Source organism: Condylura cristata, unplaced genomic scaffold, assembly GCF_000260355.1.
Source record: "Condylura cristata isolate star-nosed mole 26May11 unplaced genomic scaffold, ConCri1.0 scaffold00024, whole genome shotgun sequence".
In the NCBI taxonomy this organism is placed as follows: Eukaryota; Metazoa; Chordata; class Mammalia; order Eulipotyphla; family Talpidae; genus Condylura; species Condylura cristata.
Genome location: NW_004567125.1, coordinates 7,596,329 through 7,607,790, shown reverse-complemented (window position 1 = coordinate 7,607,790; position 11,462 = coordinate 7,596,329). Strand labels below are relative to the sequence as shown.

At 55.4% G+C, this 11,462-nt stretch overlaps 1 protein-coding gene across 2 annotated transcripts in view; it reads left to right on the top strand.

The window, feature by feature from the left end:
• The first annotated feature begins 562 nt into the window (after positions 1 to 562).
• Positions 563 to 11,462, top strand: part of INTS1 (integrator complex subunit 1) — a 30,377-nt gene continuing 19,477 nt past the window's right edge. Inside the window, exons 1-16 of one of the 2 annotated variants that reach the window (XM_004688347.2) lie at positions 563 to 606; positions 1,097 to 1,199; positions 1,740 to 2,030; positions 4,345 to 4,541; positions 4,709 to 4,846; positions 5,137 to 5,296; positions 5,435 to 5,540; positions 5,661 to 5,847; positions 5,969 to 6,114; positions 6,198 to 6,339; positions 7,309 to 7,485; positions 8,146 to 8,254; positions 8,788 to 8,908; positions 9,346 to 9,423; positions 10,166 to 10,323; positions 10,994 to 11,090. In XM_004688347.2, coding sequence (XP_004688404.1) covers positions 1,142 to 1,199; positions 1,740 to 2,030; positions 4,345 to 4,541; positions 4,709 to 4,846; positions 5,137 to 5,296; positions 5,435 to 5,540; positions 5,661 to 5,847; positions 5,969 to 6,114; positions 6,198 to 6,339; positions 7,309 to 7,485; positions 8,146 to 8,254; positions 8,788 to 8,908; positions 9,346 to 9,423; positions 10,166 to 10,323; positions 10,994 to 11,090 — 2,165 coding nt within the window. In that variant the 5' untranslated portion in view covers positions 563 to 606; positions 1,097 to 1,141. Of the gene's footprint in view, positions 607 to 1,096; positions 1,200 to 1,739; positions 2,031 to 4,344; positions 4,542 to 4,708; positions 4,847 to 5,136; positions 5,297 to 5,434; positions 5,541 to 5,654; positions 5,848 to 5,968; positions 6,115 to 6,197; positions 6,340 to 7,308; positions 7,486 to 8,145; positions 8,255 to 8,787; positions 8,909 to 9,345; positions 9,424 to 10,165; positions 10,324 to 10,993; positions 11,091 to 11,462 lie in introns of both variants that reach the window. The other variant, XM_012729074.1, reaches the window with a different exon arrangement.

Below are 11,462 nucleotides of genomic sequence, written 5' to 3'. Positions count from 1 at the left end.
TGACCCCACTGAAAGACTGGTGAAGTCCCTTGCTATTCTAGAGTCTTGGTTTGTAAGATCACAGCAATCCACAGTGCAGGTGAAAAGACAGATTCAGATGCACATCTTTGATCCAGCATTTGATGAGATTCCCGGGCCGCCAAGCCCTCGTGATGTAGGCCGCAGCTGGCAAGTCTTTCTTGATTTTGGCCAGTCTTTGCTATTCCCTCCCTCCTAGCCCTCCACTACCATGGACCTGCCACGGGATGGGGAAACGGGGGAGCAGGACTGAAACTCCAACCCGTGTGGCTTAGAGTCCCGATGGCTGAGTGTACACATCCACGTAAATAACGTCCGTCTCATGTGCGACAAGATCGGCCTCTCCTGCAAAGACGAGAGTGACCACAGCCATTTCCCTGGTTACCGGAACCTTAAGGGAACTGGGTCCTGCCGGCCTCCGGCCGTCGGGGGGCGCTGCAGACAGCGCGCAGGCACGTTCCCCGGCCCCCACCCCGCGCTGTTTTGCTTCCGGTGGTTGCAGAATTTGGGGCCTGAAGGTAGCGATGTTAGTTTCCAGTTCCGGGGTGGCAGAGGCGGCGGCCGGGAGCCAACCGCGATGGGCGGGAGGTGAGTGGGGTATGGATGCCCGAGTACTCTGAGCCCCTTTGCCTGCCCGCTCCGTGATTTTAAGCGGGTCCGGCCCGGGGCTCGGAGGCCCCTTTTGGGAACCACTGCGCTGACAGTCCGGCCCAACTTGCTGCCAGGCCACAGTCCCCAGACCCCCTCTCCCCGACACCCCTCTCCTCGCCCGTCCCCTTACATTCTGCTCTCCCCACCCGAACCTCGAGAACCCCAGATCCCTAAACCCCTAAACCTACAGGCTCCCCGTTCCCCCTGGCCTGTTGAGGCCAGAGGCCTTAAGATGTCGAATCAGTGGCATCTCTGTGTCAGGCCTCAGACCCCGGAATTCTAGGCCCCAGGGTGCCCGGACCCCCAGGCTGCCTCCCCCTAAACCCCCATGTTTTCAACCTCAGAGCACCCGCATACCTCCCGCGGGGGTAAAGGGACACATGAATGCGTTACTGAATGAAGGTTGACTCGGTGCTGGTCTCGGCAGGTGAAACATCAGTGAGGAGCGGTGCGGTGCGCGGGAAGGGACAGGATGAATCGGGCCAAGCCCACCACGGTCCGCAGGCCCAGTACTGCGACCAAGCCTTCAGGTGTGTATCTTCCCCCCGTGGTGTGCAGGCAGGGCGCTTCGGGGCTTTCTGGTCTCACTCCTGACCAGAGGACGCCGTTTCTAGGAATGGACCTGGAAACGGAGTGTTGGCCCTAGGTGGCTTTGGGAGTCCCTGGGGAGGTTCACCCCAGGGTGATGGTTATCTCTTTTCAGACTGTATCTGAGCGGGAGGCAGGTGGCTGCACATCGCAGTGATTCAGTCGTGGCTCTGCCAGGTGCCAGCTCCGTCGCCTCATTTTCCAGCTTGTGCCTCATTTTCCTCAATTCCAAAGAGTAATGGTGCCCATCAGAAACTCGATGACGGTTAAGCAAACTGGCACAAGTTAAGGAGGCCTTGCTTGTGGCAAGCGCTGTGTGGCTGTTCTAGCTCTGCTGTTGATGTGCAGGAAAGGCTGGTCTTTTGCCTTCCCTCACCTTGTTTAATCATCTCTGAGGTGATAGGTTGGAGTCAGTCTCCATCATCCTTTCCACCTTGGCTGAATTGAAAACCGACAGACTTGTCTGCTTCCCTTCTCTGCAGGACACCCTCCACCGGGAGACTTCATTGCTCTAGGCTCGAAGGGTCAGGCCAATGAATCAAAGACGGCCTCTACTCTACTGAAGCCTGCCCCCTCCGGGCTGCCTTCAGAGCGCAAGCGGGATGCTGCAGCTGCCTTGGCTGGTGCCTCAGCCCTGACAGGCCTCACCAAACGCCCCAAGCTCTCCTCCACCCCTCCTCTGAGTGCCCTGGGACGCTTGGCTGAGGCTGCGGTGGCAGAAAAACGAGCTATCTCTCCCTCGATTAAGGAGCCGTCTGTGGTCCCCATTGAAGGTAAAGTCAGTTCCTGGCCCTCTCCAGAGAATGTACCTCATAGCTTGGCAGGCTGTTAGGGCTTTGGTAAGTGCCTCTTCCAAACTTGGCATCATCATGGAGTTCCGTGGAGACGGAGTAGAGTCATCTGTGAGTTTGTTCTTGGAAGCTTCTGCAGGTGCCTCTGCTCAACTGTGATGAAGATAGAGAAGTACAGTGTGACCCAGGGTGAGAGGATGGTTGGGGTACAGCGCTGGGTCTGGGACTGCTGCCACAGGGCAGGGACAGGCTTTGACAGTGGCACGTCCCTCCAGTAACCTCATGAACTTTGTGGAGGTTGGAATGAAGTAGCACTCAGGTCTTAACCGGTTACGGCGATGTAAGCTATAGCGTGTGCCAGGGCTTCAGCAACTAGAAGCTGCTGTGGGGTTGTAGTTTATGGGTGTCTTTGTTCCCCATTTCTGCCCTCATCTGGAGAGGAGCTGGTGGAAACGGATGCATTCCTGGGAACTGCTAGCAGCTGTCCTTTGGCGGCTTTGTCCAGTTCATTTGACATGTTGTTGAGCGCTTCCTCTTTGACAGGCTCTTTTTTGAGCATTGGGGTTAAAACGGCAACTGTGATAGACCCAGTCCTAGTTCTGAGGGATTGCATGTTCTGGTGGGCTCCCTTCTACTTGTGATGAGGGCATTTGGCTTCCCTTCATCCTCTCTTCCCAGTGAGGCGTTTATTGGTCTCCTTTTCATTTTAGTTAAAAGGGTATTACAACAATATTAAAGAGAAATACAAAAACTCAGTTGTAGTTTCTTTGTTTACACTAGTTTTTCATCCTGTACGCAGCTGAAATTGCTCCTACTTTACCGCATTTTCTTCCACTGATTACTTTTGATGGCTCCACCATAGGTGGGACATACCAGATCCAGAAGTTGAAGGTTCTCACATGATGGCATTGGGGGTAGAACAGGGTAATAGGAGGTTGAGCAGGATTTTGAAAGGCAGACAAAGATGTTGAAGAAGTAGAAGTAGAGCTGGGCATTCTGGGGGTGAAACTGTGTCCAGGGAACAGGCTAGGTGTGGGCAGCGTGCAGTGACCAGAAGCCAGGCTGGGTGCTGGGGCAGGTGCTGAACTGGGTTCATTTGGCGGTAGGAAGCCCTGGGTTGGCAGAGCAGAGGACAACTCTGGTGTTTTGTGTTGGTGGCCACAGACCTTGGGTTGAAGGGCTCTCACTTGGTGACAGGTAAAAGCCTTTGTCGGAGAGGCCCCAGCTTGGGCCACGTTCTTTCGGTTATTTGCTGTGCTTCATTTTTAGTATCACCGTCCTTAAGGTTTTGGGAAGATTAAACAAGATATAGTGTGATAAGTGAATACTAAACAGTACAGTGCTTCACAGACATTTTCAACATGATAAAGAAAAGACTTAGATTTGGTTAGTTTTAGTCTGGCATTTGGAGTCTTGTGTAGCCTGGGGCCTTTGGTAGTTTCAGTCTATTGTCTGCCTATTCCTCTCTTCGTAGGGAAGTATTCAGTAAATATCAGTTTTTCTGTCCTTGGTACAGTTAAGTTAAAAACCAGTAACAACACTCTCTCCACATGTTTGGATATTTAAAAACAATCTTGAAAAACTTGGGTCAAGAAGAAAACGGTATAGGTTCGGAAATCTCTAGACTTGGACAGTGATACATAAAGAGCAGTGTGATACAACAGAGTATACCTGTGTGTGGGGGAGCACAGAGAAGCAGGTGTTTCTTGTTATGGAGGGTGAGTGGGCTAAGGTCTGCCTGAAGGAGGACCCTACATTAAACCAAAGAAAGTGGGAGGAAGGAAAAACGGAAAATCAGAGCAGAGGTTAACACCACAGGGAAGAGGCTGAAAACCCAAAGTGCGTTCTTTGTGAAGACTTAACGACTCCTAGAAAGAGAGGGAGAAGCAGCATGAGCTGCATTAGAGAGACAGTCAAGGACCCTGGCATGATTACAAGAGAAAGGGAAGCTTACAAATGGCATTGTTCTGATTAATTTGAAGACTTAGCTAAAAATGGACCAAGCTGTAAAAAAAATAATGTGTTGCAGTGACCTGGAGCGACAGGTCAGCACACAGGCCACATGCTCTGTCCTGTGCAGCCCATAATTCTCTCGGTCACTTCAAGTAGTGGCAACCCCTGCCCTCTTCCCACCCCAGCTGTCACGTCTGGTCCTTGGAGACTGGTCGGCTGTGGCACAGCTGGGACCTGCTTCTGGGATCTACCAGTTTGCTTGTTGACCTATGGCTTCGAGGGTGTCCTCAGGCAGCCTCTGCTCTGGCTGCCGCTCTGATCCGGCCCTCCCTGTGCTGGCCAGTCCCACCCACAGTGCTGCTGGATGAGATCGAAGCTGCTGAGTTGGAAGGCAATGACGACAGGATCGAGGGAGTGCTGTGTGGGGCTGTGAAGCAGCTGAAGGTCACCCGAGCCAAGCCCGACAGCACCCTGTATCTGAGTCTCATGTACCTGGCCAAAATCAAACCCAACATTTTTGCCACAGAAGGTGTCATCGAGGTGAGGACTGGGTGTCCCCTTCCTCTGTCCTGAGAGGAGGATGGGAATTGTGCACAGACCCTTGGCTCTGTGTCTTCTCCCTGCTAGGTGACCTCTGCTGGGGGCATGCTGGCTTTGCCCTTTGGGTAGGCGAGGGCTCCCTTGCTTATCTGTTCCATTCCTTGCAGGCTCTGTGTAGCCTCCTTCGGCGAGACGCCTCTATCAACTTCAAGGCCAAGGGGAACAGCCTGGTATCTGTGCTGGCCTGTAACCTCCTTATGGCTGCCTATGAGGAGGACGAGAACTGGCCTGAGATTTTTGTCAAGGTGTGTCTTCCTCTCCTGAGAGCCTTGGTGAGGTCACTGCACTGGATCAGAGAGGGGGCGGGCAGCTATCTGGACCGCAGGGAGGGTCAGCAGCAACTGAGTGTGTTCTCTCCAGAGGACTGTCACTTGTTTCTCCTGTACTGGTTACTGAAGGGTCCTCCTGAGAGCCCCCGTCCTGGGCAGCTGGGGTTGTTTGGGGAAACATTCATTTTGTACCTTATCTCAGCCCAGCTTGGAGAAAGGCAGGAGGGAGCCACCGGGGCTGGAGGTGTGGTCTGTCATCCATGCAGGTGTACATCGAAGACTCCCTGGGGGAGAGGATCTGGGTGGACAGCCCACACTGCAAGACGTTCGTCGACAATATCCAGACAGCATTCAACACCAAGATGCCCCCCAAGAGCATGCTCCTTCAGGGGGAGGTGGGGCGCAGTGGAGGGGAGCTGAGTGCAGGTGAGAGATTTGGGGCGGGTTGGAGAGAGGGTGGGATTGCCAATGTGAAGGGGAGAGCGGGGCTCACCCCTTGCCTGGGAGCCTGGTGTTGATGTTGTTGCTCATGACGTGGGTGCTCACGCGGTGCTGGCTCTGCAGGGAACAGTCCTCACCCCTCCCTCACTGAGGAGGAAGACAGCCAGACGGAGCTGCTGATCGCCGAGGAGAAGCTCAGTCCTGAGCAGGAGGGCCAGCTCATGCCCAGGTAGGTCTGCCTCACTCCCCTGGGCAGCGTGAGCATGGCTGGGAGGCAGGTGGGGGGCCTCTTTGCCTGCCTGCCCCCTTCTTCCCTCCTTTCTTCTTGCTTTGACCCCCGCTGGCCTAGGTATGATGAGCTCACGGAGAGTGTGGAGGAGTATGTTCTGGACATGCTCCGGGACCAGCTCAACCGGCGCCAGCCCATTGACAATGTCTCACGGAACCTCCTGCGGCTCCTCACCTCCACCTGCGGGTACAAGGAAGTGCGGCTCATGACAGTGCAGAAGCTGGAGATGTGGCTGCAGAACCCCAAGGTGAACGCAGGGGTGTACTGTGCTCTGTGGGGTGCATGGGGTCACCCTTTGATCCTGGGGGTGCTGGGGCTGTCAGCCCAGGCTGCAAGGTGCATGGGTCATCCTGGCCCCCCAACCTCAGCTCACCAGGCCGGCGCAGGACCTGCTGATGTCTGTCTGCATGAACTGCAATACCCACGGCTCCGAGGACATGGATGTTATTTCCCACCTGATCAAAATCCGTCTTAAGCCCAAAGTCCTCCTCAATCACTACATGCTCTGTGTCAGGTGCGGCCCAGGCAGGGAGGCCGTGGAGGCTGGTGGGTGACCCTCTCCCGTGCCAACTGTCCGTTTGCTTGGCTTGTGTTCAGGGAGCTGCTGAACGCGCACAAGGACAACCTTGGCACCACCATCAAGTTTGTGATTTTCAATGAACTCTCCAATGCCCGGAACCCAAACAACATGCAGATCCTCTACACTGTGTTGCAGCACAGCTCAGAGCTGGCACCCAAGGTAGGCCGCCCAGCTCCGTGCCTGGCCCCGTGCGGCGCGAGCGTACTGCCGCCCAGGCGCTCCTGCTCCGGTGACTGGGAGCAGCCCCTGGTCGAGGGGACAGTCTCAAGCCGAAGAGACCGCCAGCGGCGCTCAGGTTGGGGCATGTGCAGCATCTGCGGTGCCAGGTGTCTGGGCGCAGCGGGCAGTGTGTTGCTGTGTGGTAGAGGGACTTGGAAGCTGGTGACAGGCTGTGCCCCACAGAGCTTCTGAAGCACTTGAATTTGGCTGCTCCCCCATGAAACATGACATCTTTTTTGAAAGCTAAAGTTCAGAAGCAGCACTGAGCCCTTCATAATCTCCCGGTTTTCAGACTGAGTCAGGTCTAGCCTTTCTGAGTGGCTCTTTCCTCAGTGAAGCAGGTGTCTGCCCCCTGTACTTGCCCAGCTCTAAGTGTGAGTCCCTTTGGCTTCAGGGTTCTTCCTGAAGAGAGCAGCGGGTCTGTGTTTAACATCGGCTCTCAGGCGACCCAGCTGTGTGTGACACCAGGGTAGACAGGGCCTCTCGGTCTGCCCTCTGTCATCGTGAGGCCCAGTGGTTGGTTAATGTTGCCCAGTTTGAGCTGCGGCTGGGTGGGAGCTAAGCCAGTGTATTTCTCCCTGGAGCTTTGGGGCCTGGATTGGAGTGCACACCTTCCCAAAACCAGTGTTCATCTGTGCCCATATTTCACAAGGACTCGCTCTCCTGTGCCAGCTGCCCAAAGTTAAGTAAGATTGTAGTTCCTGCTGTCTGTGGAGGGCTGTTGTTCAGGCACAGTCTGTCTGAGGTGTGTGGCAGACAATAGTCAAGTGCTCAAGTGCCTGCCTGTGTGTTTGGGGATTTTTCTGGAGAGTCTAGGAGAACTTTGTGCAGGGCCTCTGATGGCAGGCCTGGGACAGGATGGAAGGCACAGTCCCTGCAGCTCAACTAACTCTGCTCTTTGTGCCCTAGTTCCTGGCCATGGTGTTCCAGGACCTGCTGACCAACAAGGACGACTACCTCCGTGCCTCCCGGGCCCTGCTCCGGGAGATCATCAAGCAGACCAAGCATGAGATCAACTTCCAGGCCTTCTGCCTTGGACTCATGCAAGAGCGCAAGGAGCCCCAGTACCTGGACATGGAGTTCAAGGTGTTTGGCCTTCTCCCCCCATGACCGGGTGGTGGTGTGCAGGCTTTCCTCCCCTCTGGTCACACAATTGTGGTTGACACCTTCCCCTGCCGTTTGCATTGTGCAGAGCTATGTGGTTGGTGCCCTGGTACACGACAGTCAACCCCGAAGGGAAGGTGGGCTCGATTCTGTTTGAGGGTTGAGGGGGCGCTGCTTGGTGCCCCCGAGGGGATCGGCGACCTCCAGGCTGGTGTGGAGGTGGGGGCACAGTTGTTGCCAGCGTTTCTGAGGGAGCTGAGGAGATGGCCTGAGTAGGGAGGCAGCATGGACAGATACATTAACGGAGGGGTAGGCATTTGCTCTGGAGACTTCAGAATGTGAAGGGCTGGGGTGATGACACCACAAAGGCGTGGGCGCAGGTCATGGAGTATCCTGAATGCCACGCCGATGCGTTGGCAGGGTCTGCTGTGGTGGTCTGCTTCTGGAGTGGGTGGACTGTTGACCGCACCTCCTTTCTGTGGCCTCACCAAACTTTGCTCCTTCTTAGCCCTGTCCTGGCACTGTGGTGGTCTCTCTGTAGACTCACATCCTCCTGTTCTGGCCATTTGTCTGTTGGGGAGCTGAGAAAGCCACTGTCTAGGTGTAGACCTTTCCAGAACACCAACCCTACTGTGTTTGCAGGAGCGGTTTGTGGTGCACATCACAGACGTCCTGGCTGTATCCATGATGCTGGGCATCACAGCCCAGGTGAAGGAGGCCGGCATTGCCTGGGACAAAGGAGAGAAGAAAAGTAAGGATCTGGAATAGGCTCTGCTCTGCTCAGACCAGGGGGAATGTCTGGCAGCAGTAGGCTCCCGGGGCTCCAGGTCTGCCCCACCTGCTGCCCCTTCTCCCCCAGAACTCAGAGATCAGACAGGGAAATGACGCAGTTCCTAAAGGCTAAGGAGTCTCTACCTGTCTGTCCCTGCCCTGCTGTCTGGGCTAGAGCGCTGCTCCTGGCCCAGCCCTGTGTGCTGATGGAGCGTATGTTCATCTGAGTTCTGGCGCCTTCTGTGGGGCATTTCAGACTTGGTGTCCCTTCAGCCACGGGTAGCAAGAAGAAAGGACCTGCTGCTGAAATTGGCCTGTTTGTGCAGTTTCTCACCCTGGCTGCAGGGCCGTTCCCTAGCTGGCTAGCGTGAAGGACTTGGGGTTTCTTTTCTCCTCCCTATTACTCCTTGTAGCATTCGTGTTTCTCCCTGCCTGTTCGTGGCCCCGGACCAGCCCCCTGGCGCGGTGTGCACAGCATACCGTTCAGCCTGCCTGTCTGTCTGTCCCTTTCAGACCTAGAGGTGCTGCGCTCCTTCCAGAACCAGATCGCGGCGATCCAGCGGGACGCTGTTTGGTGGCTCCACACCGTCGTCCCCTCTATCAGCAAACTTGCCCCCAAGGACTATGTGCACTGGTATGGCCCCCACTGCCTCTGCGTGGATGGCTTTGGGGAAGCACAAGCGGTCACTTCCCTGTGCTGCTCGCGATGAGTGAAGGGGCTTGCGAGCCAGGCCTGTCACCTCTGGGTCTGAGCATCAGCCTCTGAAGAGCCAGGTGCCAGTGTCCTGCCGTGGGACGCTGGGTTGTCCTGTATGGGTGTCAGAATCCCAAGTAGTCTTCCTTGGGTGGGTGGGGGGTGAGAGGTGGGGTCCTCTTGCTGGGGTGTCCCTTCTTTAAACAGCTTTTGTGCCACCTCCCTGAAGAGGATAGCTGTGCTGGGGGCTTGATGGCTGGGAATTAGGTGGTTCTGCTTCAGAACTCACTGCTTCTGAGTTTGTGGAGCCCGCTTCTGGGGACAGGGTGGAGGGTGCCTAGATCCCTGCTCCCTAACAGCCTTCTCCACCTCCCCAGCCTTCACAAGGTACTCTTCACAGAGCAGCCCGAGACCTACTACAAGTGGGACAACTGGCCACCCGAGAGTGACCGCAAGTGAGCACTTGTCGCCGCTGGCCCCTGTGCCCGTGTGATACCATGGGGTGTCGCCAAACCACATGTGCCTCTCCTTGCTTCCAGATAGCCATACATATCTTCCTGCCTCCCCAGCCTGGGGCCACACTGGCCCTGCCCTCTAGAAGATTGTTCCCGTCTCTCTCACCTTGGGGTCCCACTGCCAACCTTTTTGCTCACCTCTGCCCTCCTCGTACTGCTGTTTCGGGTTTTGGTGGTGACACTTTGCTTATTCCTGGTTCTGAGCCTCCAGAGGCCAGCACCCTCTCTGGGACTGCAGAACCTCATTCTTGAAAGCGTTAAAACAAGCACTAAGCACTCTTGGGGCTCTCCCTGGTGGCACAATGAGCACCACATTATGAAGTTCTCCGAAGCCACTGCAGCACGAGTTTGACCCCCAGCCAGGGAAGTGACCCACATGGCACGGCAGACCTCTCCTGACCCACCCTCTGCTCCCCTCAGCAGTGTACTTTGTCGCTCTGCCTATTCTTCCCCCCACTCTGTCTCTGGTGAATCCTCTCACCCACCATACCTCTTGCCTGTACCCCAGTTCTGTAAGCATAAATAAATCTTAAAAACAAAACAAAAAACAAGCGCCCAGGGGAGTAGGCAGGTGCTGCCCTCACTCAGCCAGCTGAAGCTTGGCACTGTGGCCCAGTCCTGCCTAGGAGGCGCCTGTTGGCTTGGGGTACCCTACTGAACCAGCCTCTCCTGCCGCCCACAGCTTCTTTCTGCGCCTCTGCTCAGAGGTGCCCATCCTGGAAGACACACTTATGCGAATCCTGGTCATTGGACTGTCCCGGGAGCTCCCACTCGGCCCTGCGGATGCCATGGAGCTGGCTGACCACCTGGTGAAGCGAGCTGCGGCCGTGCAGGCTGATGGTAAGATTCCCTGAGGGCTTTGCCTGGCTCGCTTTCCTGCAGACCTCGGCCCTCTCTGTGCCGTTTTCTGCCTCCAACTAACCTGTGGCATTGAGAATTGGGCTGTTGCCTTGTTCCCCCATGTTTCTCCATGTGGTTGAACTAGGGCAGGACATGACTGTTTCCTTTTTAAAGGCCCCCTCACCCCCCACCCCATGACATTAAGTAGAGCACTGCTGCATTTAGGTCACTGTCCCAGCTGGTGGGCCAGGACCTGAGCTCTTAGCCTGGTGGACAAGACCCAGTTTGATCAGAGCTTACCGGCCCTTGACCTTAGCTGTGTGGGTGACTATACAATACTCCTGCATTCTCAAGATCTGCTCTTCCCTGGCTGTGCTTCTCTCCCTGACGAAGAGGCTCTCGAAAGCCTAGCTCAGATGCCACAAAGTGAAAACTTGCTTCAGTTCCCCAGAACAGATTGGTAGCTACCGCCACCTCCCGTGAGGTGTGCTGGTTGCACGTCATCTGCATCCTGACTTGTTGTGGGGTTCAGTCTCCCGAATCCTGCCCCTCAACTTTGGGAGAGCACATCCCCAGTCACGTTGCTCTCTGGCATCTCTTGGCTCCAGATTCTGATGCCCACTGAATGAATCTGATGGGCTTCTGTGCATTTGTGTGGTCACTGCTGTAGATGTGGAAGTTTTGAAGGTGGAGAGGATCCAGCTGATCGATGCTGTGCTGAACCTGTGTACCTACCACCATCCGGAGAATATTCAGCTCCCCCCAGGGTAAGCACGTCCCACTGACAGTGTTTCCTACCCCCACCCGTTCCCTGCTCCCTGACCCCCTGGTAGCTCTAGAGAGCCTGTCTCTAGATGTCCATGAGGCCTGGCCAGTCAGTGGCTGGCCCAGGGCTCTGCCCCACCATTGCTGGTTCAGGGAGCTCACCCCATTCTCTCTTCAGTGTCTCATGGTTCTCTCTGTGTTTAGTAATGTGCACGCTGCATTTTTTAGATAGGTATATGCTCAGTTTTCTTACCCACTTTTTTTTGAGATGCTAAATTTTGAAATGGGAAGCTTGAAAACAACATATCAATACTGTTTTGGCTCTTCTGGATTCTTGTATTTCTATATAAATGTTAGGGTGAGCTTGTCAATTT